Genomic DNA, 27,615 nt, shown 5'->3' on the forward strand with positions numbered 1-27,615 from the left:
GAGCACTGACTGAGCTAAGCTGGTCCCATCCCCAGCCTCAGATAAGACTCCAGCCCCTTTAAGGAGCTGGGGAGCGAAGTGAGAGGGGGAAACCGGCACAGAAGAAAGAAGGAAACAGGAGTTAGGCTCCATTTTGCCAAGAGCTGCCACGTGCCTGCACCCTTCGGGGCACTTTAAACGTGCCATCTTGAGTTTCAGCATGGTTGGAGTCTCCATTGTTCAGATAAGGAACCAACACTCAGAGGGGGAGGTGACCTGCCCAAAGTTGCACAGTGAATGGAGGCATGCCAACTCTGACCTGTCTCTCTGCCAGCTCTGGGCCCCGCACACACGCAGGGAAGGATGACTGGTGGTACACACCTCTGTCCCCATGCCACGCTGGTCTCTCTGTTTCCCTAAACCTGTGATTTTTTTCCCTAACCCCAGGACCTTGGCACACACTGTCCTCTGCCTGAAACACACACACACACATACATACACACACCCTATCCTGTCAATTCCTACTCATCTTTCAGACCTCAGATTGAATCTCACTTTCTCCAGAAAGCTTTGTTACACTTTCTCTCTTTTTAAATGCCCTCTGTGATCCACCTATTCCTTCTCTGCAGGTCTGGCCAGTGTTCAGCCATCTCTCTAGTTATGTTTATGATCTGTCTCCCCTGAGAGACTCTAAGGGCAGGGACCAGGTTTCTCCTGGTTCCCATGGGGCCTAATGCAGAATAGAGCTCCAGAGCTCTGATGGGGCCTGCCCAGCACCCCAGCCCCGTGGGGAAGTGAGGCTGCAGGGGTACAGAGGAGCCCTGTCCCTGCTGCTCCCACTGGACACCTCCCACCCTCCTCCTGAGACAGACACCAGGGCCCCCTCTCCTCCCGGGCGTGACGTCAGTCATTAAGTGGCTTCTGAGATGAGCTGGGATTGCGTGGGTTCTGGGGTGCTTGTGTATGCACATGGCCCTAGGTGCACACACACATGTGCACACGGGCCTCCGTGAATAATTCCAACGGGGCTTCCGAACACCGTCTCCATGGAGAGGCCGCCCCCGCCACCCCAGCCCCGGGTGGCTTGCCTCTGCTGCCCTAGCTGGCTCCCCTCCTGGCTTCTCCATGACCCAGATTCGACCCACCTCCCCTCCCGCATCCGCAGGGGTCTCACTCCTGAATGCTCAGGGTTCAAGGACCTCTCCCCAGACACACCTCTCATTCAGGCTCAGCCATGCTCTTGGAAACCATGTGGAGAGTGGGCGCTGGCGTGCGATTGCCTGGGCTGGACCTTCTTCCTCCACCCCAGTGAGTGGCCAGAAAATGATGCCGGCGCACCTGAGGGACCCAGTCAGGGACCCTCAGGATCTGTCCTCCTCTGCACACTCTGCATCGCTCCTCCTGCCCCTTCTGACCCCCTCGCAGTAAGCCGCTCACCCAACACACACTCACACACTCTGACACCCGCTGTCTTACACTCTCTCTCACTCGCAGCGCCAGCTGCACACCCACTTAGGCACCTGCTGTTCCTCTACCCAGAATATCCTTTCCCCAAGTATCCACAGGCTCTCCCCTCACTGCTGCCCAAGCACTGCTTTTCCAGAAAGCCTGTCCTGACCACGCGTCACACCCATTCTTCTTCACCATCTCTGATTAGTTTCCAAGAAGCTATCGTTACCTGAGTTACAATATGTACATTTCTCTGTTATCTGCCCATCCATACCCCCACCGCCACCCCAGGATATAAGGTCTATGAGGACAAGAACCTGGTCTGTACTGCTGAACCCCAAAGTCTCAATGGCATGGCACTTGGTAGGTGCTCAATCAGTATCTAATGAGCCGACTCATTAGAAAAGACCCGTGTGCTGGGAAAGATTGAAGGCAGGAGAAGGGGACGACAGAGGACAAGATGGTTGGATGGCATCCCCGACTCAATGGACATAAGTTTGAGCAAACTCTGGGATGTGGTGAAGGACAGGGAAGCCTGGCATGCTGCAGTTCATGGGGTCACAGGAGTCGGACACAACTGAGTGACTGAACAACAGCCAATATCAGTTAAAGGGACAAATGAGTGAACCTACAGCCCTTAGGCCAGAGCCTGGCCCCTGGTGATCGGGACTGTATCTCTCATAGATAATGCCGTTCTTCACTCTGAGTGAGTGTTGGTCAGCTCCATGCTGGGCACTTCCACACACCTTACTGCCTGTAACCCTCACAGTCAGTCTGGGGAGGGAGGCACAGATGTCATCATCCCCACTTTCTAGGGGAGGCAGTGAGGCTTCTCGAGTTGCCAGGGGTCCGAGACTGGCCAGGCTCTTGGAGTTGGAGCCCAGGCCTGCACAGTGCCAACTCCAAGCCAGCGCTTCCTTCCAACCCCAAGGTTACCACCTGCACATACAGTGGTCTTGGGAGCCCTGTTGATATAGCATCCTGGCAGCGGGCACTATAGCCCTCAGAGGAAGGCGGTGGCTCTGTGTCAAGGAGAAAGGTGGGCCCCGGAAATGGGAGCCCCAAATTCTGACCCTAGGTTGACCTCCTCATCGCCAGATGACCTTGGGTCAGCATCTGCCCCTTGGCATCTCGGGAGGTCACTCAGCCCACTTGAGACCTCTTTTGTGTTTAAGAGAATGACCAGACAATGTGGGGCCAGGGGCCTCCCAGCTCTAACCCCCTCCTCCAGCGCGTGCGTACACGCACACACACACACACTCATTCACACACACCCCAGGACCCCACAAGGGATAGGAACTTCAGCTTGAAAAACATTGACATGGAAAGTGGAATAGTGATAAACTGAAACTGTTTCCCCCAGCATGCATTCACCTGACTCTGGCTACAGTCCTCCAGCACCGAACCCCGGGCCAGCGTGTGCTGGGGACCCAGCCATGCCCCCAGTTTGTGAGGGACACAGACGTGGAAGCTAGCAGGCACTCCCCCCACCTCCACTTCCTTTGGGTTTATTCTGATGTTCTTTTCTCTCTTCTTGAGTTGGATGCTCATCATATTATTTTAGAGTCTTATTTTTCCTTTTCTAGTGTTAAGAGCTTAAGCCAATGCATGTCTTTCTAGGTACTGCTTTAGCTGCATCCCACAAATTTGATATATTATATTTTCATGATCACTCCATTCTGAATACTTTTTTCATTTCCCTTTTGGCTTCTTCCTCAATGCATGAGTTATTTGGAAGTATGTATTTTTAAATTTTCAAACATACAGGTGATTTTAAGTTATCTTTTGTTACTGCTTTGTGGGTTTTTTTTTTTTTTTTTTAATGTATGTATGATACTGTTTCTTTGGTACTTGTTAAGGTTTGCAGAACTTCCCTGGCAGTCCAATGGTTAAGACTGCTTTTCCAATACAGTGGGCATGAGTTTGATCCCAGGTCAGGAAACTAAGATCCCATATGCCTAAGGGGTGGGGGGGGGAGACTTGCTTTATGGCCTAAAACATGGCTGAGTTTTCTAAGTGTTACATGTGTGTTTGAAAAGCATATATGTTTTCTAATTATTGGGGTCAGAATTTTCTACATCTTCAGCATCAGTTCTGGTGTTTCAGAGAACTGAGGGTTGTGGGAACCAAGAGGAGATTCCTGACACAGCCTGTGTTTCTCAGCAAAAGCCTCCTAGAGGAGATGCTACTTAAAGATGTGTTAACCTGGTAGGCAAGACAGGAAGAGCATTCCATCTAGAGAGAACAGCATGGGCAAAAAAGAGGAGGTAGGAATAACTTGCAGAAAAAAAAAAGGAAAACACCAATAGAACTTGCTAGGAATCCAGGAGAGATAAGATGAATCTGGTTGAGGTGGCAGGGTCAGGGAGTGATGTTTATAGGAGGACATATTGATCTTAAGATGGTGTGATGGGTCCAGTTTCAACTAACATGGCCATGTAGAAGGGCATGTCAGGTAGCAGGAACTCGGAGAGTAATAATACTAATTCCAGCTAACATCTACTGAGCTCTCACTACTTGCCCAGCACTATGCTAAGAGTTCTATGTAGATTCACTCATTTAATCCCCTCAACAGCTCAGTGAAATAGATACCATTATCATCTCCATTTTACGGATAAGAAAACAGAGACCAGAGAGGTTAAGTAAGTTGCCCCAGGTTACACAGCTCCAAGTGGTGGAGCCAGGACTTGAAGTCAGCCAGGTACACTCTGACTGTAGCTCCCACGCAATTTTAGCCACTACACTGCTGTTTCCCAGGTATGATGGGGCTATAGGGGGATGACCTGCGACCCACTGTCGCTGATCTTGGATTACCTGAGATAGGATGGAGCTGAGAAGCGCAGGCTGGACAAGATGAGGGTTTTACACTCAAAAAAACAGGGTTCTGGGGCTTCTGTGGTGGTCCAGTGGTTAAGACTCTGTGCTTCTAATGCAGGAGGCCCAAGTTTGATCTCTGGTTGGGGACTTCCCATGTGCAACCAAAAATAAAAAAGTAATAATAAAAATAAATTTTAAAAATTAAGCTCTTGTTATTATTAAAAACAAAACAAAGCAGGGTTCTATTGCTGACTACTTCCCAGCTCTGTAACTCTGGGCAAGTCACTTCTTCTCAAAGAGCCTTGGTTTCCTTATCTGTAGAATGGGCGTGCCTCACAGTGATGTGTAAGGATCAAATATGATCCTGGGTGCTTTGCAATCTTTAAAGTGCTCTGCGCATGTGTGTCATTGGGCCAATTCAGGGAGAACTTAGGATGTCAGGCCAAGGAAGCAGAGCTGCCTTCTGTCAGTGGTGGAATGCCTTGGGTGGGCTTTGAGCTGGGGAAGGGTAGGAAATCCTGAGCCTGAAACTGAAAAAGACCACTCAGATCCTCCATCCAGTCTGTCGATTCAGTAAATATTTGTAAGAGTTGAATGAGTTTCTATGCTGAGCCAAGTTTCAGATCGTGAGCAGATTCCACTGGGTTACATAGAGTGCCAATTTGAGGATTCAGCAAGGAAGTGAACTTTTGATTAGCCATGTCTGCCTCAGATGCAGGAAACAGCAGTGGCGGCAAGCTATATATCTGCCATTCAGGCTCTAGTCCAGAGGCTCTCAAGGAAATGGCTCTGCCCTCCAGGGACCTTTCTTTGTTGTTGTTACCGCAGTAACTGGGCAGGCACTGCTAGCACTTACAGGGCGGAAAACTGGGAATGGTCAGCCCCTCACAATGAAGAATTGTTCCACCTGACTTTCAAATGTCTTACTAGTCATTCCGGGCTTCCCAGGTGGCACTAGTGGTAAAGAACCCACCTACCAATGTAGGAGACCCGAGAGACACGGGTTCGATCCCTGGGTCAGGAAGGTCTCCTGGAGGAGGGCATGGCGCAACTCACTCCAGTGCTCTTGCCTGAAGAATCCCATGGACAGGGGAGCCTGGCAGACTACAGTCCATGGGGTTGCAGAGAGTGGGACACAACTGAAGTGACTGAACATGCATGCATGCACTAGTCATTCTAGCAGGCTAAAAAAATGTTTCTAATTCACTGAGCCTGTCCCCTCACTCTATTTCATATACATGCATGAAGTATTTTCTGCACAGTTTTAACATACCCCAAATTTTCTAGGAAGGTAACTATTACTATCTACAAAGGAAATGATATACTTTGCCAGCTTGTTCAGAACTTTGCGAAGAGTTGGTCACCATTTGAGAAAAATTTCACCATCTCTAGCTTTTGGTACATGTAGTATTTGAGTAACTGATTCAGTAGCACATTTCTCTCTGTCTGCATTCATCGCTGTCACTGATTATGTATGGGTAGATGCCGGCATCCAATTCCTTCATTATGCCTTCTAGTGGAGTTGTGGCCCAGCATTTATGCTTCATAATATACTCTATTATAAATTACTTGCCTTTCACGTCTCCATTATATTTCAGTTAAGGCTTTGTGTGTGTTTTTTTTTTCTGGTCGCACCATGTGGCATGTGGGATCTTAGTTCTCTTAGTTCGCTGCGAGTGTGTGTGTGTGCGTGATGTTGATCAGTTGTGTCTGACTCTTTGCGACCCCCTGGATTGCAGCCCACCAGGCTCCTCTGCTCTCTGGGATTTCCCAGGAAAGAACACTGGAGTGAGTTGCCATTTCTCACTCCAAGGAATTTTCCCAACCCAGAGATCAAATCTACGCTCCCAACCGTGGAAGCACAAAGTCCTAACCACTAGACCACCAGGGAAGTCCCTGCGTTTTGTTTAAATTATGTGTGTAGGTAGGCAATGTTATCTATGAATTTCATTTCAGAGATGGTAGAGGGGGACATTACCAAATATTTGCTATAAAAATGGAAATTGGGGTCTGGTTGGTTTGGATGATGACACTGAGAACTACTGCTGGAGCCCAGCTGCATCCTTTCATGGGGAAACTGAGGTCCAGGGAGAAAAGAGGCTTGCCTGTGTTTATATGGCCTGTGGGAGGCAGAACTTGAAGCTCAGGCTTTAGGAAGATTTATCTCCCTTTAGAGAGGGGGGAACCCACTCCAGTGTTCTTGCCTGGAGAATCCCAGGGACAGGGGAGCCTGGTGGGCTGCGGTCTATGGGGTCGCACAGAGTTGGGCACGACTAAAGCGACTTAGCAGCAGCAGCAGCAGAGTGGGGCGAACAGGGAGGCAGGAGATCAACCTAGTGCCTGAGGCAGAAGAATGGGAGTGAGAGGAGGGCTGGCTGGAGCAATGGAGATGAGATGCAGGGTGGAGAGATGGCTTGGAGACCAGGCAGGTGTGTGTCACAGGGCACTGGGCGGGGTGGGGGGGATGGGGGGGCATGTGCTTTTAGTTCTTTCTTGAGGAATTCCTCCCTTGGCTGGAAAAACCTGGCCATCTCTGTCTGGGAATGCCAGAGGAAATCAGGCCACCCCACAGAGAAGCAAGACAGATCTCCTCCTGCCAGCTGCCCCCGAAGCAACTAGAGACCTAAACCGGGCCTAGCCAATCGGGCCAGCCTGAGGTCAAACCAGCTCCCACCCAATCCTGGGTGGCAGAGGCTTCTGTTCCCTGGGAAAATGATGCGTCTGTTCCGAGAAATCAAATATCCTACAATGAATCCAATTAGATTTCACAGGCACATGAAAACGCGATCCATCTCAAATGTCCTCTGCAAACCTCCAGCCATAGATAAATATTTCATTTCGTTCCAAGTGGTCCCAGGCAGAATATCAAGCAGCATCTAGCCATCTCCCTGGTGGGTCCAGACAGTCCTGGCCAAGAAGGTGGTTTGAATGGAGAGATGGAGCCCTCAGTCTCTGCCATGTGCTGCTGCCTTAGCCCTCCAGTGACCTCGGACCCGCCGCTTTTCCTTCCTGGGAACTGCACGGCCTCACTTGCAAAACAGACTTGCAAAACCACCTCGCCTGCTTGTATCCTCCCCCACAGAGTGTTGACCAAGGTGCTTGGGCACACGGGAAGTTTGTCTTTGTCATCAGACAAATGGTCAGTGAGTAGCTCCTGTGCCCAGCGTCATGGTTCATGGTAGGAAACAGCTGTGAAGAAGTCAGGCTGATCCTCACCCTTGCACAGTTCGTGATCAGGGAGGAAGAGGCAGAAAACATCATGGAAACCAACACCACTTTTGCAGGAGATAATTTTGCCAAGAATACAGTCAGGATGCTGTGTTGGAGGAAAACAGGGAGTGCATACTATAGACGGAAGGGTTGGGGCAGGTCTCCCAGAGGCCAAGATCTGAATTGGGAAAAGGAGTCCCAACAGCGGGCTTGGCAAGTGCAAAGGCCCTGAGGTGGGGAACCCCTTGGTGAGTCTGAGGATCAGGAACACCACTTTGGCTGGAGCCAAGTGAGCAGTCGGGAGAGAGATGTGAGAAGACGCTGGACACAGTGCCAGGGCCGAGTAGGATGTCAGAGTCATGCTGCATCTCTGTTGAACAGATGAACTGTGAGGCTGTTCACTGCTATGACTGAGCAGGGCCAGGAAGACTCGCTTTACCCCAGTGGGAAGAGCACCGACTCAGTGCATTTCGGGTCCAGGTTCCCTGTTGGGGCTGCACTGATGAGAAGAGGCTAGCAGAAAGGAACTGCCCCTTACCCAAGATCTCTCTCGACCTGGGAAGTTAATTTGGGGTTCACGTCTCAGCTCCACCACTTACCTGCTGGGCATGTTACTTCACTTCTTTGGCTTTAGTTTTCCTCTGAAAAATGAGGTATGATCTCACCTTGCCTGCAGGACTGTTAAATGGGCTAATGTCTATGCCCCGTGAATGACATAGCTGGTGTTATTATTGCTGTCGTCATCATTACATGAACTCATTTACTCCTCCTAGTGAGCCATGGTTACCCCGGAGTCCCCGAGGGGCACCAAGATGGACTGTAAGATGTCCCACTGAGGGTGCCATCCTTGGACACTGGGTTACATCTTATGTGCAAAGGGGGAGTCTTAGGGGCAGGTATGCTTCTGGTAGCTCAGTTGTTAAAGAATCCGCCTGCAATGCAGAAGACCCTGGTTCGATTCCTGTGTTGGAAAGATCCCCTGGAGAAGGGAAAGACTACCCACTCCAGTATTCTGGCCTGAAGAATCCCCGTGGACAGAGGAGCCTGGCAGGCTACAGTTCATGGGGTTGCAAAGAGTCGGGCACTTTCTGAGCCACTTTCACTTTCAGGCTGCAACTGGCACATTCCTCCACTCTCCCCAAAATCCTTCATTGATCGGCTCCTATATCTTCCATCTCCTCTTCCAGTGCTCTGTTTCTGAAGGCTTCTCCAGAGAGACAGTGTATGAAGGGACAGAGTGGAGTGAAGGATGCAGAGGAGATGATGGGACATTCCCCTCTGCAGAAGGCATGCGTAGATGATGCTCTGTGTGTGAGATGTTGGCCTCCCCATGAAACGGCTCTGCTGGTGAGAACTGGCCTAGCTCCTAGGAGATGTTTACAAATATTTGTTAAGTGAATAAATGAAGGAGATACAGAAATGAATATACTGCCACCTAGCTTGTGGGGAGCCCCTGGTCCAGAGGGACCCTGACAGCTCATTCTGGAAGATGCAAGATGTTCCAGTAGCCTCACGCAAGAGCTCCTGGAGGGAGAGACAGCTGACCAGGCTGCAGGTGAGAGGGGTGATGGGCAAGCAGATCAGGGAGCACCTCTGGAGGACTGACATGTGAGCCAGATCTGGGAGAGGAGGGCATTCAAGGCAGAGAGAACAGTACATGCAACAGCCTGGAGGGAGTGTGTCCTGGGAAGAGCAGATGGCGTGGGCTGGAGATACAGCTGCAGAAGTGGGCAGTGGCAAGACTACAAAGGGCCTTGGATGCCAGGGGAGCAGGGCAGCCGGGGAAGGGTCTTTGGTAAAGGGAGATGTGATTGGAGTCAGGAAGACACTTAGAGTCATTAAAAGCAAGGACTCTGGACTTAGATGGCCCAAGTTCAAGTCCCAGCCCTACTACCAACTGGCTCTGGGACCTTAGGCAGCTTCTCATCTGTAAAATGGAGGTGCTGATAATAGTTAAGTGCCACATGGGATAGTTGGAGGTTAAAATGAGTTAGTATATGTGCTAAAAGTGCTTGAAACAGAGTCCAACCCATGGCTGTTTAAGTGTTAGTTATTCTAAGTATTGTATACACAAGTGAGACAGACAGAGGCCATTTCTGAAAGACTCTGTGAGAAATTCCATGAGAGGGTGTAAGTTGGGGGAACTTCCTGTTTGTTTGTTTTTTAACATATCCTGGGCATGTGCTATTTTCATGATGATGGTGGATAGGCCAGGAAGGTCAGATGGGACTGGGAAATGGTTGAACCAGAGTTGATGAGGGTCCAGTCATGCAGAGGATGTGGGGAATGGGGAAAGGGCTACATCAGGGTGTTAGGTGCAGCCTGATGAGCTGGTAAATGTGGAAGACAGGGAGAGGGCAGAGTGAGGGTACCCCAGAGTGGATACAGCTGTACTGGGACATCTAGATCCAAGTAGACATCAGGCCAGGAGCCTCCATGGAGGGCGTACCAGGAAACATGCCAGGCTGGTCCCTGAGAGAAGGGCCCAAGGTAAGAACAGCCCATGGGGCCCAAGGATGCTTCCTCAAAGGTTTGAGAAAAACAGCTGAATCAAACTGTCGGTGTCCACAGGGAATCTGGGTCCACCGGCCAAGGTCATAGAGGTCACTGTTGGGAGCTGAAGCCGCAGTGAGGCACTCACCCCCTTGTCCTACCTGTCCAGCCCCTCATCTTGGCAAGGGATCGGGTGGAGGTGAAAGGTTCATGGCCGAAGTCATGTTGGATGAGTCGCCTCTGCTCTGCAGGACATAGACACCCTGTTTGTCTTGGTCTCAGAGCTGGAAGGGATGATGGAGCACCTATGTGGGGAGTGTAGCTCACAGATGGTTCTTGACCCTAGAACACCATCCCACCCCTGAGGGAGGAGGGGACAGGGCTGGGTCCCCTTCACCCAGGGCAGTCAGCTGGAGGACACTGGAATCGCAGACTATGAGTCTTAGAGACCTCAAAGGCTTCCTATTCCAGCCAGCCCCCATGTTGTGCAGATGGGGAAACGGAGGTCCGAAAGACAGCAGGGGCCAGCCTGAGCTCACATCAGGGGTTAGGGGCTCAGCCAGGGCCAGACTCAGGCTCTGTGCTCCAGCTTGCTAGAGGGGCGTTAGCGGTTGAGGGGGACAGTGGAAAGCCTTCAGAGGTCAGTAGTGCATGAGCACATGCTAAGTTGCTTCAGTCATGTCTGACTCTGCGACCTCCTGGACTGTAGCCTGCCAGGCTCCTCTGTCCATAGGATTCCCCAGGCAAGAATACTGGAGTGGGTTGCCATGCCCTTCTCTGGGCCGTCTTCCCAACCCAGGGATCAAACCTGGGTCTCCTGCACTGCAGGTGATTCTTTACCATCTGAGTCATCAAGGAAGCCCCATTCATTTGTTTTCCAGGCTTTTATTATGCCCCTGATGTATACCAGGCTCTGGGAGGTAGATCAGACTCAGGAGTGTCTTTACCCTTGAGCTCACAAGATACAGGAGAGAAGAATCCCGATTTGCTGGAGGGGTGACTAAAGGACCACGTGCTCCCAAGGGTCAGAGAAATACTCCCAAAGGAGACAGTATTCAGGCTGGGCCACTGAGAAGAACAGGAGTTTCCTGGGCAGTCAGGGAGAGGGGGGCACTCCGGGCAGAGGAAAGAGCAGATGCAGAGCCATGGACATCTGAAAGTATCGTGTTCGGGGCACCCCAAAGGGCCTTTTGTGTGTGCCTTCCGGGTGGAAAACAGGGATTGAGGTGTGGACAGCCTATGAATAAGGCCATGGGCCTTGATTTTTAACTTGGTTGATGTTTTTCTGGAGATCCAGTGATAAGGACTGTAGGGAGATCTTTTGCAGGGTGATCCTCAGAAAGCCTCGTTGGGGTGAAGAATGGAAGAAAAGGCAGTCAGTAAAGGATTGCTATCTGGGCAGGTACTGCTGTGGACAATGGGGGACCCTGGAAGGCTGAGCAGAACACACATCTCAGAGTTACCAGCACCGGAGTGTTGAGGAGTCTGGGGGTTTTATTCCACCCTTACCCCATCCATCGTGGGTTGATGCTACTTCTGGGGGCATCCGCTCTGGGATATGTCTTACTTGCCTTGTGCATAGGCTGAACTTGCTCCTATAGACAGAGTCACAGTCTTTGTAGGTGGAGGTAAGTGCCCAGCGGATATGTGCGGGGCTCTGACAGCATCTACAGCATGTCTCATCCTTCCATTATCTTCTGGGGAAAAGGGACCAGCAAAGTGTCTGTGCCAGGAAGCCCCAGCTCTTGGGTGCCTCTTGCACAGCCCGGGCTCACCTTCCCACGGGCATCCAGTGCTGAGGCTCAGTCCACTTACCCCTGGGTCAGGTCATGCCTGCTCAGAAGCCTTTGGACCACCCCTCGGAGCTGCAGTTTGTTATTTTTAATACCATTTTGGGATAGATAATATACTCACAAGGATCAGAATTCTAAAGACTAAATGCAATGTGATATCCTGCATGGGATCCCGAAACAGACAAAGGACATTAATGGAAATGGTGAACTCCAGATAAAGCCTGGAATTTCATTACTAGTAATGTACCTATGTTAATTTCTTAGTTTTGACAAATGTACTATTGTTATGTAAAATGCTAACATTAGGAAAAACTGGGTGAGGGTTATTCAGGAACTCTCTGAACTCTCTTTGCAACCTGGATAATCTAAAATTATTCCAAAACAAAAGACTTAATTTTTTTTTTTAATTCTCAAAAAACATAGTAGAAAAGTCCCCCTCCTACGTTTTCCTCCATCCGCTCTGTTCCTAGACTTTGGGGTACCCATCCACAGATAAGCAAATATGTCCCCTTTTCAGGCAATCAATCAGTACGCGTCTGTAGCACACGCCGTGGAGGCCCTGCCCCTACCATCTCATCTCACTGTCTAGTTCATGTCAACGGCTTCCTCCTGGGAACACCTGCAACTCTCCAGCTGAGGGATTTCTTTCAGCTTGCACAGAAAGGGTGGAAGTACTGGGATTTTGTGCCCCCAGGCAGCCCTCTGCTGGGGCTTTAGGAAGTGGGGAGTAAGCACCCTTGTTCCCTTGGCCCTCTCCTCGGAGCAGAGATTCTGAGACGTGCGTTCCCCCTGCTCTGCAGGATCCATGGGGGGCCTGCACTCAGTTGCTCCCCGAATAAGAATGAGTCTTTGATTTTCTTTCCTTGCTTCCCACCCCTCCACTGTGCTTCCTGGGATCACCTTCCAGATAGGCCTAAACCCTTGGCTAGGATGTAAGCCAAGGATTTAGGCTTCTCTCCTTCTGAGAGAACCCAAGATAGACAGGCCCTTGCTGTTTCCACTTACTGATGCATTTTAAAGAGCTTTTCATGGCAGTACTTAGAACTGCCTCGTTCTTTTTCATAGCTACATAGCATTCCTTAGTGTGCTAGATCATAATTTGCTTCTTTAGTCTCCTAGTGGACATCTGAGTTGTCTTTTAAGGAGAACCCTGTGGGGAATTCCTTGGTGGTCCAATAGTGAGGGCTCTGTGCTTTCACAGCAGAGGGCTTGGGTTTGATCCCTGGTCGGGGAACAAGATCCCACAAACTGCATGGCGTGGCCAATAAAAAAGTAAGAACGCTGTGCACCCCCATTTTCTGTGCATAAGCCTGGGTTGCTGGGTAATTCCTGGAAGTGGAATTGCTGGTGGCAGTGGCCTTTGGGGCCCTGCTCTGTATTGATGGCAGATGGTCTATGGTCTAAGTCTAGGGCCCCTGGGGTTCAACAAGGCCTCCATGATCTGGCCCCAGGTATCTGCCTCCCCACCCCCACCGCAAGGACAACTTGCTGTTTCCAACACTGCCTCCATCTCTCTCCTCTCGACTATGTCTAGGCTATGCTTTTCCCTTCTGTGAAATGCTCTTTTCTACAGTTTCCTCTATTGAAATCTTTCTTGTCCTCAGAGATCTGGCTGAAATGCCACCTCTTCCAGGGAGCCTTCTGGTGCCCCAGTGAGTATTAATGCCTCCTTTCACTCGACCGCACACTCTGGCTTTGACGCTTCTCGGAATTTATTTTTATGTGTTGTCTAATTGCCATGTGTATTTCTGCCTCCTGCACTTGGCCACATGCTCTGGGCTGGAACTGTCTGAGTCACAGAGCAGGCTCCATAAATGTTGAAGGAATTGAATTAAATGTGCTGGCAATCGCTGCATTCTGGCCATTTTGTTCTGTTGTTTGCCAACACGACCTTCCAGGATGGTCCCTCAGCGGGGCCCAAAATGAATCAGGCTGAGGCAGGTGAACTCTGGGGCCCACATGCCCACAGTCAGGCCTCGGGAAGCTGGAGAACAGGGCAGTGTGTCCCTTGGATGACCTTCTCCTAACAGACCTCTCCCAGGAGGGTCATGATGAGCAGGCAGTTCAAGAGTGTGTCCCCTGATCCCAGCTTGGGGCTCCGCAAGGTGGTGGAACAGGGGACATTGTTATCTGAAAGCTGAGCGGTAGCTCAGGGAGGGGGCTGGAGGGACAGGCTCTAGAGCCAAACCACCTGGGTTCAAATCCCAGCTCCATCATGTCCTACCTATGTGACCTTGGACAGTCACTTCTTTCTGTGCCCTTTATAAAGTGGGACTAACAATAGGATGCTCTTCCAAGTGCTTACTTGAGGCTGTAACAAGACAATTCATATGAAGGGCTTGTGCATATGTAGGCAACACCTGATAAATAAGCTTCAGAGAGGTCTTGAAAGGCTTTTGGGGGTTCCCATAACAAGCATGTACCAGAAACTTTTGTGGGTACTCTCAGGCATGCTCTTGCTGAAGCTCCACACATACCCTATAAGTGAAGTATCTTAATGTGTTAAATTGTGGTAGGATACACATAAAATTTACCATTTTAACCGTTTCAAAGTGTGCAATTCAGTGGCATTAAGTCCATTTACTGTACTGTACATCCTTCACCACTATTTTCTTTTGTCTATACCAGTCTTTATTGCCACACACCAGCTTTCTCTCGTTGCAGGGCTTGGGGACTTCTCTAGTTGGCGGTGCAGAACACGGGCTCTAGAACATGCAGGCTCAGTAGGTGCAGCGTGTGGGTTCAGTTGACCCACGGCATGTGGGATCTAAATTCACTGATCAGGAATCGAACCTGTGTCTTCTGCATTGAAAGGCAGACTCTTAACCACTGGACCACCAGGGAAGTCCCCCTTCACCACTGTCTATTTTTAAAACTCTTTTATAACCTCTAAGAAAAATCTTTTACCTATTTAATGGTCACTCCCTGCTCCTCCTAGCCCCTGGCAACCACTAATCTACTTTTTGTCTCTAGTAATTTACCCATTATAGATATTTCACATAAATGGAATCATACAATAGCTGGGCTTTTGTGTCTGGCTCCTTTAACTTAGTGTAATGTTTTCAGGGTTCATCCATGCTGGAATATGTATCAGTACTTTGTTCTCTTTATGGAGAAATAATATTCCATTGTAGCAAGTGAAGTATCTTATCCATGCTTCCCAGGTGAAGAAACTGAAGCTTGGAGAGGCCAGGTGACCTGCATAAGGTCACACTGCTGGGAAGAGGTAGCATCAGATTCAAACCCAAGTCAGATGAGATTCAACTCTCTTAGCACCTCCTGGTGGACAAACGCTCTCGTAGCCAAATTAGTCCCATTTGGCACCTCACAAAGGGCCCCACACTGTTGGGATAATCATCTCCATTTTCCAAATGAGAAAACCAAGGTGGGGAAAGAAAGATGACTTGCCTGAGGCCACACGGTGAGTCCGCCAGAGCTGAGAGTCCCGGGCCCCACCAACACAAGGGATGTTTCGACATGGCAGCTACGGGGGCTGTTGAGGTCCCTCTAGGCCCTTCTGGAGTGGGATGGGGAGAAGATGAGTTCTGCCTTTGCCGCCTTCTTAGTCCTATAGTCATCCCAGTGTGACCTGGGGAGCTGTCCGTGGTGCTGAGAGGCACCCGCTCTGCAGCTGTGACCAAGTGTCCCCTGCTGTCCATGCCAGAGTAGTTTTTTGGCTTTTGTTCATCAGCAAAAAAAAAGAAAAAAAATCATTTCTGTTTACCAGCACCTCACTCAGACTGCTGACTGTAGCCTGAGCAGCAGGGCGCTGGGGCACAGCACACCCAGAGTCAGGCGACCTGAGCCCCTTGAAGCGTCCACCTGCCATATGACCTTGGGCGAGTCCCAGCCTCTGCCCGAACCCAGTCAGCAAAGTGTATTACGAGGAGGTGGGACAAGACAGGACAGATTCAGAGCTGAGCATTCCACAATTAGTGGGCTTCAGAGAAGGGTGAATTGTGGGCATTGCAAAGGGTGAGACCCCGTTTTATCCCCCTTCAGTCCCACGTAACCATCATAATCAACAACCACATGCAGTGATCCTGTTCCAGGCAGCACTCACTGTCCCAGCTGCCTGTACTGGTGGAAATGGTCTCTATCTGCACTGTGTGTGTGGTAGCCATAGCAAAAACATGGCCATTACACAGTGGAAATATAGCTAGTGAGACTGAGAAGCTGAATTTTCATTTTTATCTAATTCTTTTTATGTTTAGTTAAATGTCTAGAGCTGGTCTAGACAGTTGGGCTCTGGGGATACGTGGAAGGGAGAGGGCCACTCGGAAAGTGACCACAGACCAGGACATACCCAGCCGTTGTTGGTTCTTGACCTCCAGGGTGCACGGGACTAGGAGTTAGAGGCCTGGAATCAAATCACAGCTGCCACCAACATACTGTGTGATCCAGGCCAAATCTCATTCCCTCTCTGAGCTTCTAAGTAGCTAAACGTGGGTGGTGTCCAGCCCTGTCTGCTGTGGGTGGGTCCTGTTGATAAGGACAGTGATAGTGAGTACATATAGGGCACTCACCATGCCAAGTGCTGTGCTCTGCCATCTGACTATATTATTAATAATTTCATTTATCTTTCCCAACAACCATTTTGGGATGCCAGACTCAGGGAGGCTCAGTAACCAGCTCAAGATCACACAGCACCAGGCTTCAAACTTGGGGAGGCTGCCTCCGGAGCCCACACTCTCAGCCTCCATACCGCACTGCCTGCCGAGAGAGGACTATCCTCAGTACTCCCTAGGGCATCTCATGGAAGGGCACCAAGGCTTGAAGTGCCAAGTGGTAGCCCCTTGGTGAAGCCTGGAGGAGGAGGGGAAGGGGGAGTCATGATAAGCACCCTTTCATCTCCCCAACTTGGGATTTTCCTAGGTGAGGGTGGGCTGACCCTGATTCCCCTAGGACTGAGGGGGTCCTGGCTTGGGGATTTGGGGCAGAAACTCAGATCTCATTTACTCCATTTCAGTCACAGACACTTCTTCTTTCTCCTGTGTCCCCATGTTTCTTCTTGCATGGGGTAAGCATATGATTCACCATTTAAACCACGACACTGATGAGAATAAAACAGGGAGACTAGTCATCAGGAATTCAGGATAATAGCTAGAATCTGAGTAAACTGCAATGCATGTCATCCTCTTCGTGCCTGAACATGTATGAGACCCAGCTCTGTGCAGGGTCCTGCCTCAGGCATAGAGGAACTCTCAGGACTGCCTACAATTCCTTAGGGTGGTGGCTCCCATCACCGGGGAACCCAGAGGAGGCCATCCTCCTCCAGCTGTAAGGTCAAAGCGGACTTCCTGGTGAAGGAGGTATCTCTTCGGAGCTTCAAGGATGTTAAATAGGGAAGGTTAGGAACAGCGTTTTTCAGAAAGGTTCTAGGGAATAGAAGCAGCCCAGCCTGTGTGGGACACAGGTGAGGAGCAGAAGCAGGAATGGGGAGTGAGTTAAGCCAATAATCAACTCCCTTCTCGCCCACTGGGCAGCTCCAGCTCTTTCCAGCTACCCTCCCTCTGGGGCTCTGTCTGTCCAACCACCTCATTTAACAACTGCGTATTGTACACCTACTATGTGATGACTCTGTCCTTAGTGCTGGGGATACAGCTGGAAATGAAATAGCATGGTCCCCGCCTCCTCCCCTGTCAGATCCCACAGAGACTGGAGAGGCAGATATTAATCAAGTACACAGGGAATCAAGCAAGATAGCTGGAAACCCTGACAAGTGCTTTGAAGGAAATCAAGAAGAAGGTCAAGGGAGAGGAGGGTGGGATGGAGGAACTATCTTGGACACAGGGGTCAGTCAAGGCCTCTGCAGAGATGACACTTGTGCAGAGATTCAAATCAACAGAAATAGCTGGTGTGTGAAGAGTTGGAAGGAAAAATGTCTAGTCAGAGGGAACAGCATGTGTAAAGACCCTGTGGCAGGAAAGAGTTCAGGGTGCTGGAGAAACACTGAATGAGGGGGCCAATGTGGCTGAGTCAGGATGAGGAAGATGGGTTGTTTTGGGGGTCGTTGGTCTTTTGGGAGGGCTATGTCTGGTCTTAGTTGCAACACGCAGGATCTTTCATGGCAGCACATTGACTCTAGGTGGGGTACACAGGTTTAGTTGCCCCGTGGCTTGTAGAATCTTTCCATACCAGGGTCAAACCCATGTCCCCTGCATTGGAAGGTGAATTCCTAACCACTGGACCATCAGGGAAGTCCGGGGATGGGGCTTTGCCCGAGGGTGAGGGGAGACCTTAAAGGGAACTGGATGAAGCATTTCTAATCTATTTGGGATTTTTGAAAGGATGACTCCGTTGTAATTCTGCCCCTGTAGTCCCTTTGTTCTGAGGCTCTAGGTTTATTTCCTTCTACCTTTTCTGTGTCTGCCACACAAAGTTGGGTGCCAAGTGGAGAGTGTTCCAGTAACCTCTGAAAGCCCCTGCTGAGAACAGGCGATTTAAATGGGTTACAGTCTCAGAGAGGCCTGGTTAGCAGTCCTGTCCCCACAGAGCTGCTCAACTCCAAATCTGTGCCCCTTCTCAGAGGAGCTCAGCACCCACATCCCAGGCCCTGAGTCCAGAGCTCACCACCAGGATGCGAGGCACAGGAATTCGGCTTTGAGCAGAGGAGGGGACCTAAGTGGGGGACAGGGTCAGCCATATATCCTGAGCAGCCCCATCCAGGGGAACTTGCTGGAGCCATTGCTGGCTATTGTTGACCAAACAACCAGTTGATTGAATGTCATGCTTTCTAAACAGTTGCTATGGACACAGACTTAGGCTGGAGATAATCCTGACCTTGAAACCATTGGATAACAGATCCTTCATAGATGGGGAGAATCCTGGAACCTCAGCCTGGAATGTGGGCTCAGGAGTTGGACTGATTTGCACCAGACTCCAACCCCTACCAGCTGTGGGGTCTAGAGTGTGTGACTTTAGCCATCTGAGTTCTTTGCAAACATGGATGTATCAATATTAGTCACCTATTTCTGTGTAAAAAAAAATGATATCAAAACCTGGCAGTGGCTTTAAAAGCAACCAACATGTAGAGACTTCCCTGGTGGTCCAGTGGCTAAGACTCTGTGCTCCCAATACAGGGGAGGCAAGTTCGATCCTTTGTCAGGGAACTAGATCCCACATGCCACAACTAAGTGTTCCCATGCCACAACTAAAGATCCCGAATGCTGCAACTAAGACCTGGTGCAGCCAAATAAATTAATATTAAAACAAACAAACAAAATGTATTATATCCCACTCAGTATCTGAGAGTCAGGAGCAGCCTCAGTGGATGGTTCTGGCCCACGGTCTCTCATGGGGTTGCAGCCTAGGTGTTCCCCAGGACTGCAGCCATCTGAAGTCATAACTGGGCTGGAGGATCTGCAGCCACTCACGTGGCTGGCAAATGAAAGCTGGCTGTCGGCAGGCTGCCTTAGTTCCTCCCCACACGGACCTTTCTGTAGGGCTGCTTGAGTATCCCCACGACATGGCGGCTGACCGCCCCCGGGGCCAGTGGTCCCAAGAGAGCAAGAAAGAAGCTGCAATGTCTATTCTGACCTACCTCAGAGGTTATGCTCGGTCATTTCCACAATATCTTGTCGGTTACACCGTCAGCCCTGTTCGGGTTGGGGTGGGTTGTACACAAGAACGTGAGTAACAGGAGGTGGGACCGCTGGAGTGTATGTTGGAGGCTCCCTACCACAGTGGGCTCATTATGCCCACCAAGAAGAGCTGCACTGAGGATTAAATGAGCTCACAAATGGGCTATCCTGCTACCCAGAAAGCATTCAAGAAAGGATCGCTTTGATGAGCTGGAGCTAAAGGCTCACCACCCTGTAGCTGCCTCACTTTCTTCATCGCTTCTGAGCATCCCCCAACACCTTTTGCCGCTCTTTCAGTTAGCAAAAGCTTGATGAGTCTCTGCTGAGTCCAGGTGCTGTGCTGGGTGCAAGTGACACGAGACTGACAAAGACAGACCCTGTCCCTGATATCTCAGGCTCCATGGAACATAAGTCTGGGTGATACAGAAGGAAGGGCTGGCAGGTAAGGGACTGCTTTGGATGGTAGTCAGGGCCGGCCTGTCTGGAGGCAGCCTGAGCGCTGAAATCTGGATGAAGTGAAGGAGAAGTCATGTGGTCAGAGGGGGACAGAGCATTTCAAGCACCGGTAAGGGCAAAAGCCCCAAGATGGGGCGGTTAATGATTTGTGTCCAAGGAACAGAATGGAGGTCCAAGGGAGGAAGGGCAGGGAATGAGGCTAGGAAAGCAAGAAAAACTAAGAAGAGTGAAAAGTGGACTTCCCTGGTGGTCTAGTGGTTAAGAATCTGTCTTCCAATGCAGGGAATGCGGGTTTGATCCCTGGTCAGGGAACTAAGATTCCACATGCCCCGGGGCAAGTAGGCTCACATGCCACAACTAGAGAAGCCTGCGTGCTGCAATGAACAGCACACATGCCTCAACTAAGACCTGATGCAGCCAAATAAATAATTAAAAAAAAAAAAAAAGAAGAAGAGTAAAGAGATAATCTTTGAGTTTAGGGGCAATGGGAGTTTAAATCCTCTGGGTGAGATCGGATAGGGGCCTGGATATGGGTAGGGCGGTAGAGGCGGGGAGAAGTGGTGGGATTTTGAAGGATTTGCTATTGAATGGGATTGGGGTTGGGAGCAGGTGGTAGGAAAAAGTTGAGTCAAGGATGATTCCAAGGTTTCTGACCTGAGCAAGCAGGAGGATGGAGTTGTCATGAGCTGAATTGGAGCTGACTGTCAGAGGAATGGGTCAAGGTAGGTGGGAGATCAGACATTCGATTTTGGACCTCCAGGGCAAGATGTCAAGGAGGCAGTTAGAGATGTGAATCTGGTGTCAGATTGGATGGAAGATGTAAATTTAGGAGTTGTCAGATATAGGTGGTGTTTAAAGCCACAAGTCTGGATGAGATCAGCAGGAGAGGGAGTGTAGAGAGAAGCAGGGAGCAGTTCCTCTAGCATTTAGAGGTCAGAGGAGGGGAAGCCAGCCAGAGATAGAGCAGGAGACGTGGGAGGAGAACAGGAGGGGTACCCAGAGATGCAGTCACAGTGTAACACAGCCTGCCTCCCTCTGCCTCCACCCCTATCCCAGGCCACACCGAGGCACTGGAGGCCCCATGGAGCCCATCCTTCTCCTTCCACACATCAGCCCTTCAGAGGCTGAACGCAGTGGCTGCATCCTCCATGGACTTCCATGAACATCCCCAGAATATCCAGCCATCATCCACGCCATTTTCAGTCTTCTGTCACTCAACTCACTCTCCCGTGTCCCATTCTGTCTGTCTCTCTCGTAACAACAGGACTCAGCACTGAACAGAACTACCCTCTCCCTTCATTTAGACTCTTTCTCTGTTAATGCGACCATAGACAAAACCAGCATTTCAGGTAGCACCAAATCCAAAGATGTAGATAGGAAATAGTAAGGAATCTGGGCTGCTTAAAGGGAGGGACTGTGAAAAGGGAGATGAGAAATGTTGGAAAAGAGATCATGAAGGGCCTTTTTAATTTTTTCCCCTATGGCCACATCATGTGGCATGTGGATCCTAGTCCCCCAACCAGGGATTGAACCCATGCCCCCTGCAATGGAAGTGCAGTGTCTTAACCACTGGACTGCCAGGGAAGGCCAGCAGGGGTCTTTCTTGATTGCTACACCAAGGAGTTTGGACTGAGGAGGGAAGAGGATCCAGAGAAAGTTCTAGATTAGGGAAATGGCTCAATCAGGTGAGTTTTGCTTCAAGAAGGGCCATGCTGGGCTCTGTTCTTGGCCTTTTCCCTCATTAGCTCTCCCATGCTCACTGGCCAACTCTGGCTCCAGGGTGAGCTGGGATAGAGCAGGGAGGCCCCACTCTGTGCAGATGGGGGTGGCGGCTGCAAACACAGAGGCACCACAGAGCAGGGAGGGCTCTCGGGGAGGCAGCAGCTCTGCTGGTTCCTCCATGTTTCCAGGAGGGCAATGAGGCTTATATTAATGAGAGGTAATTATGGGCACCCGGATGGGCCTAAGTATAGCTCAGAGACAAAGGCAGCCAGCTGCTTCCCCTGCAAGGCCGAGGCCTGCCTATTTTAAGACTTCCCCAAGGTGAGGCTCCTGCCACCCCTGGGTGCTGGGTGACTGAGAGGTTGGCACCCAGTGTTCCAAGAATCCTGACCAAGAGAGCTCAGGGCAGATCCACGTGGCCAGACCACCCTCAGCAAACCCTCTATCTAATGCCTAGAGGTGGAAACTGAGAGGTACCCATCCAAGGTCACAGCAACTGCAGAGCAGAGCCAGGATTTGAATCTGGGTGCAGTTGCCTGCATTTTCCACTAAGCTTTGTGGCCTCCTACACTGGATGCCTTGGCCTGCCCCCAAGAAGCAAGTGAGGCGGGGACCAGAGCACTACGGATATTTATCAAGTGCCTAGAGGCTTTCTATCTGACATCATAATTAATCTTCATCACAGTCTTGAAAAGTGAAGATCCTCATACCCATGTTATAGAAGAGGAGACTGAGGCTTAGGAGGAATAATTAGATCACCAAATGACCCGCAGTAAAAAGAGAAAGTAGAACCCAGTTACACCCTGGCTTTGGGTCAGATTCCCCAGGAAAAAGACTGAAGTTTCCCTGGGAAGTCTCTTGGGAACACCTGTGACAGCTGAGGGGCAGCGGATGGGGCAGTGTGAGGAGTTAGGTGGAGATGCACTTAAAACAAAGGCCTCGGCTAATCCCAGGGGAAGCTCTGGAGCTGGGATGGCCCATTTGTTCTGAATGGGGCAGGAAGGCCAGACCTTGGTTCTGTACACCCATCAGTGACTAGACACAGGCTGCTCCTGGGAAGAAGCGTGAGCTTGACTGAGGCATCACCCTCTGGCGGAGAGCAAGTCCTCACAGGCACCCGGCCATGAAGTATCAACAGCCAGTGCCCTTGGCCACTGGAGATGGGTGTGCCTCAGTTCTGAGGTGGGACTGAGGCTGGAAACGCTGGTAGAAACTAGAGCATGCTGGGCCTTCTAATCCTCCACTCTTCACTGAGGCATCTCCTCACCCTCTACTCCTTAGCTGGCGATCTTGCCCCAACACAGTCCTCTTCCTTTGCAGACCCTCTAGGGCAGGAAGACCAGTGGGGTTATGATTGAAGAGCCTTGGGTTCCAGGCTGGAGTGACCTTGCCATGAGACCTTATGCTGTCCCTTTCCCGGGCTGACACTCTTTGTCTCACAGTTGCCTTAGCTCTAGCATGCCACGTGGCTGGAGCCTAGGGTTAGCGGTCTGCAGAGACTAGCTCTCCTCAGTGGCCTTGAACACCCGGCCAAGAACCAGGGGGATGGGACTTCCCTGGTGGTCCAGCGGTTAAGAATACACCTTGCAATACAGGGGATGTGGGTTCAATCCTTGGTCGGGGAACTAAGATCCCACATGCCGTGAGGCTACTGAGCCCCAACTAGAAGGTCCGTGTGCCACAGTGTAAGATCCCTGGTGACATAGTGAAGATCTTGTGCATTGCAACTAAGACCTGATGCAGCCAAGTCAATAAATAAATAAATTTAACAACAACAACAAAAATCTTTTTTCAAAAAGTAAAGAGCTTTGGGGAACCACTGAAGAGGAAGGACGCTATTGCTTTGGCAGGTTAGAAGTATCATTCCAGTTGCAGTTTGCAGCCTGGATTGCAGGGGTTAAGAGTAAATGTAGAGAGACCAGGGAGGAGGCTGGTATGATTTTCCAGGTGAGCGGTGGGAGTGAAATAGACAGACAATACAGAGAGGGGATGGCATCCGAAAATATAACTGAGGTGGAGTCCCTGGGGCTATCACAGTTGAGGATCCTCAGAAGCATGACCAAGATAAGGATTCAGGTGCAAGTACTTTATTTGGGAATAGGTGGCACAGTGTTGGAGGGGGGAGGTAAAGTGGGGAAGGGAGGTAGCCAATGAAGAGGGCATTATCAAGCAAGTGACTGCCCAACCAGAGCTCACTCTCACTGAGGACTGTAGAGCCCACACCCCTGTTGTCCCACCCAAGGGGGAAAGAGTCAGGGTATTTATACACCAACCACCTGGAGTCAGTGGTTGAGAGCTGCAGCCAGAAGGCGTGGTGGAGAGGGGGTTGTTAATTCTCCCACAGTTCCTGCCAGCCACATGTGAGCAGAACGCACTCCAGCTGCTAGAGGAAGCCCCCGCTCCCTCCAGCAGGGATGCTGGCGCTGACAGTTGGAAGTCAGCCTGCTGGGCATCACAGTGATGAGGCCACAGGAGATACGGGTGGGGTACCCACAGCCACTGCCGTAGCGACCAATTGGACATAAATTTAGTAACAGGCTCTTTTTGAAAGACACAGAAACAACTCAGACGTAAGCAAAAAGGCTCTTAACTCTCATATCTAAGATGTCAGGCAAGATCTTGACAAAGGACTGCAGACTGACACTCAGATAGCAACCTGAGGATGCCTCTTTCCCAAGAGTTCAGCCATAATCCCAGGGCTGACTCTCACTGGCTAACAAGGATCCTGTTTCTATCTCAGAGCCAATCAGTACTCGGGGATGCAAGACTCTGATTGGCCAGGCCTGGGTCACGTGTCTACCCCTGGGGTTCTGGCATAAGGCTGATTCCACCTAGACCACAGGAAGGGAGTCTAAATCATTTTCCAGGCACAGTGGGAACTGTTGTTAGGGGAAAGATAAGAAAAGTCGGGAGAGAAGTGCTCGGGGCTGAGAGGACGAGTATAGTGTGCACTTCTGGGGCAGGACTGCAGCTGTCTTCTGCTCATGGTGACCAGCCCGCTCCGCCTCTGGTATTTTGAGGGAGTCAGGTCCCTGCCGGGCCAGCGAGCAAGCGGACTGTGTTTGCAAACTCTTCTGAGTTTTCAGTATCACTGGCCTTCCTTGAGTGGGCACCGAGGACAGATTGCTACACACACAGTTCTCCAGCTGGAGAGCCAAGGAGTCACTTGGGACACAAGTGAGCCCAGGGACACTGCAGCCCTGAGGGGCTGTAAGGAAGCTTGGCCAGGAGCAAGAGGGATCCGGGGGTGGTTTTGCGTTTGCCTGAAACTGTCTTCAAGAAGAGGTTTGCCCAGAGGGAGCTGCTGCTGGCTGGAGTGGAGGAGGATACTTGACTGTCTGGGACACTGATGGGGTGGCTGAAGCCTGAGTTACTTCACTTTGGCTCAGATTGCTTCTCCCAGCCTCAGTTTCCCCATCTGTAAAATGGAGATAATGGTCCTCCACCTCATGTGGCTGCTGTAATGAAGATAAAGATGCTAATCAGCAAAGTTCCTCTCCAGGCTGGGGATAAAGGCTCTGACAAGCCGCCTGGTAGAAGCAGGGATGCTCCCTGGTGGGGAGCAGTGGGGGAGGGGCTCTTCAATCACATGGACCTTCATTAAAGTGCTCTGAACTTCAGGAGTGGGCTCCCTTAGGCTTCTAGAGGCAAGGAGAGGCTCTGGCAGAGAACGGGGAGAATTCCAGCTGGTGGACTCTGCACAAGTCTCAGGCTTAGAAAGGCTTGAGGCACCATTGGTCATGAAAATGGCCAAGTCCAAGTGTGGCAGGCCTGCTTCCAGGGCCAGCACAGATCTTCCCATGGTGGTCTACACTGTCAGTGGGACCAACCCTAAGGATGAGAGGTGGCCATTTGGGGGGCATGTGGAGTGAGCGTGTATGGGGCTCCTTGTGGTGAGGAACAGTCATGCGGCCTTGGAATCTGGAGGAGACCCTGGTGGCTCAGTGCTAAAGAATCTGCTTGCAATGCAGGAGACCTGGGTTTGATCCCTGGGTCGGGAAGACCCCATGGAGAAGGGAATGGCTACCCATTCCAGTATTCTTGCCTGGAAAATTCCATGGACAGAGGAGCCTGGCAGGCTACAGCCCATGGGGTCACAAAGAGTCGGACACAACTGAGTGACTAACACATGAGAAGTCTGAGTTTGAACCTGGCTTTCCAGTTTATTGTGAAAATATATTCATCAAGGTAGGAAAGTAGAACATATTTTAACAGTTTGCTAGCCTCAGCTATCGCTTTTATTTACATATATGGTGAGTGGGTCTCCATTTTACTCTTTTTTTTTTAATGCTATCATTTGTATTTGGAATTAAAAAAATGATATAAATGAACTTTAAAAAATTCCTTGTGTTTCCATATAAATTTTAGAATAAGCTTGTCAATGAATAATATATATAATTTTTTTTTGACTGTGCTGGGTTTTCATTGTCCATTTTACTCTTGATCTCAATGCACAATGCTAAGGGCAGGCCAGGAGTCTTCAGAAATCCTCCCACCCTTGAGATCTGTGGGGGGTCTGGGCTAGCCTTCCCCTCTGAATCCAGCTGATGCCTGTCTATCTTCTCTCCCCAGGTCAGCTGCTGCCCGGGAGAGGCGACCCGGGCGCCCCACTAGGGCGACGGCCCCTGCCCCGAGGGCCGGGATCATGAAAGGCCTCGGTGACAGCCGCCCCCGCCACCTCTCTGACAGCCTGGACCCACCACACGAGCCCCTGTTCACTGGGCCTGACCGCAACCCCTACCTGCTATCGCCCACGGAGGCCTTTGCCCGCGAGGCCCGCTTCCCCGGGCAGAATGCCCTGCCAGGGGATGGCCTCTTCCCACTTAACAACCAGCTGCCACCGCCGAGCAGCACCTTCCCCCGAATCCACTACAACTCCCACTTCGAGGTGCCAGAGGAGAGCCCCTTCCCTAGCCACGCCCAGGCCACCAAAATCAATCGGCTGCCTGCCAACCTACTGGACCAGTTTGAGAAGCAGCTGCCCATCCATCGCGATGGTTTTAGCACGCTCCAGTTCCCTCGCGGGGAGGCCAAGGCCCGGGGCGAGAGTCCTGGCCGCATTCGCCACCTGGTCCATTCCGTCCAACGGCTCTTCTTCACCAAGGCACCCTCCCTGGAGGGCACGGCAGGCAAGGTCGGTGGCAATGGTGGCAAGAAAGGTGGCCTGGAGGACGGCAAGGGCCGGAGGGCCAAGAGCAAGGAGCGGGCCAAGGCCGGGGAACCCAAGCGGCGCAGCCGCTCCAACATCTCAGGCTGGTGGAGCTCCGATGACAACTTGGATGGCGAAGGTGGCGCTTTCCGCAGCAGCGGCCCGGCCTCGGGACTGATGACGCTCGGCCGCCAGGCGGAACGCAGCCAGCCCCGCTATTTCATGCACGCCTACAATACCATCAGCGGGCACATGCTCAAAGCCGCCAAGAACAACACCACCGAGCTGACCGCCCCGCCACCCCCGCCCGCACCCCCGGCCACCTGCCCCAGCCTTGGGGTAGGCACCGACACCAACTATGTCAAGCGGGGCTCCTGGTCCACTCTGACCCTCAGCCACGCCCACGAGGTCTGCCAGAAGACCTCAGCCACCTTGGATAAGAGCCTGCTAAAGTCCAAATCCTGCCACCAGGGTCTCGCCTACCATTACCTGCAGGTGGGTCCCTGCCAAGGTCAGGGGTGGGGTGAGGGGTTGTGGGGAAGGCACCAATTTGAGACTCAGCTGTACCACAGGTTGACTTGGAAAGATGTTTCACTCAGGCCTCTGTTTACTCACCTAGGAATTGGGTGACAGGTGGTATCTTGCTAATAAGATTCTTTCCATTGGTCGTATGCTCAAGAGCCACTGATTAAGACCCTTCTGAGACCAGCCCTGAGTAGGGACTAAAACATATCCCTGCCCCCACTTAAAAAAAAAAAAAAGATTTATTTATTTTTATTTTTGGCTGTGCTGAGTTTTCATGGCTACACATGGGCTTACTCTAGTTGCAGTGAGCAGGAGCTACTCTTCATTTGGTGCATGGGCTTCTCATTGCAGTGGTTTCCCTTGTTGCAGATCATGGGCCCTAGGACACGGGCTTCAGTAGTTGTGGCATCTGGGCTTTAGTTGCTCCATGGCATGTGGG

At 51.0% G+C, this 27,615-nt stretch overlaps 1 protein-coding gene across 4 annotated transcripts in view; it reads left to right on the forward strand.

Moving 5' to 3' along the window:
- The window catches only part of DLGAP4 (DLG associated protein 4), a 197,315-nt gene that overhangs the window by 83,571 nt on the left and 86,129 nt on the right, over positions 1 to 27,615 (forward strand). For all 4 annotated transcript variants that reach the window (XM_070472591.1, XM_070472589.1, XM_070472588.1 and 1 more), the window contains exon 3: positions 26,075 to 27,146. In XM_070472591.1, coding sequence (XP_070328692.1) covers positions 26,148 to 27,146 — 999 coding nt within the window. In that variant the 5' untranslated portion in view covers positions 26,075 to 26,147. The remainder of the gene's footprint in view (positions 1 to 26,074; positions 27,147 to 27,615) is intronic.

The sequence above is a fragment of the Odocoileus virginianus genome, chromosome 9 (genome assembly GCF_023699985.2).
Source record: "Odocoileus virginianus isolate 20LAN1187 ecotype Illinois chromosome 9, Ovbor_1.2, whole genome shotgun sequence".
Classification (NCBI taxonomy): domain Eukaryota; kingdom Metazoa; phylum Chordata; class Mammalia; order Artiodactyla; family Cervidae; genus Odocoileus; species Odocoileus virginianus.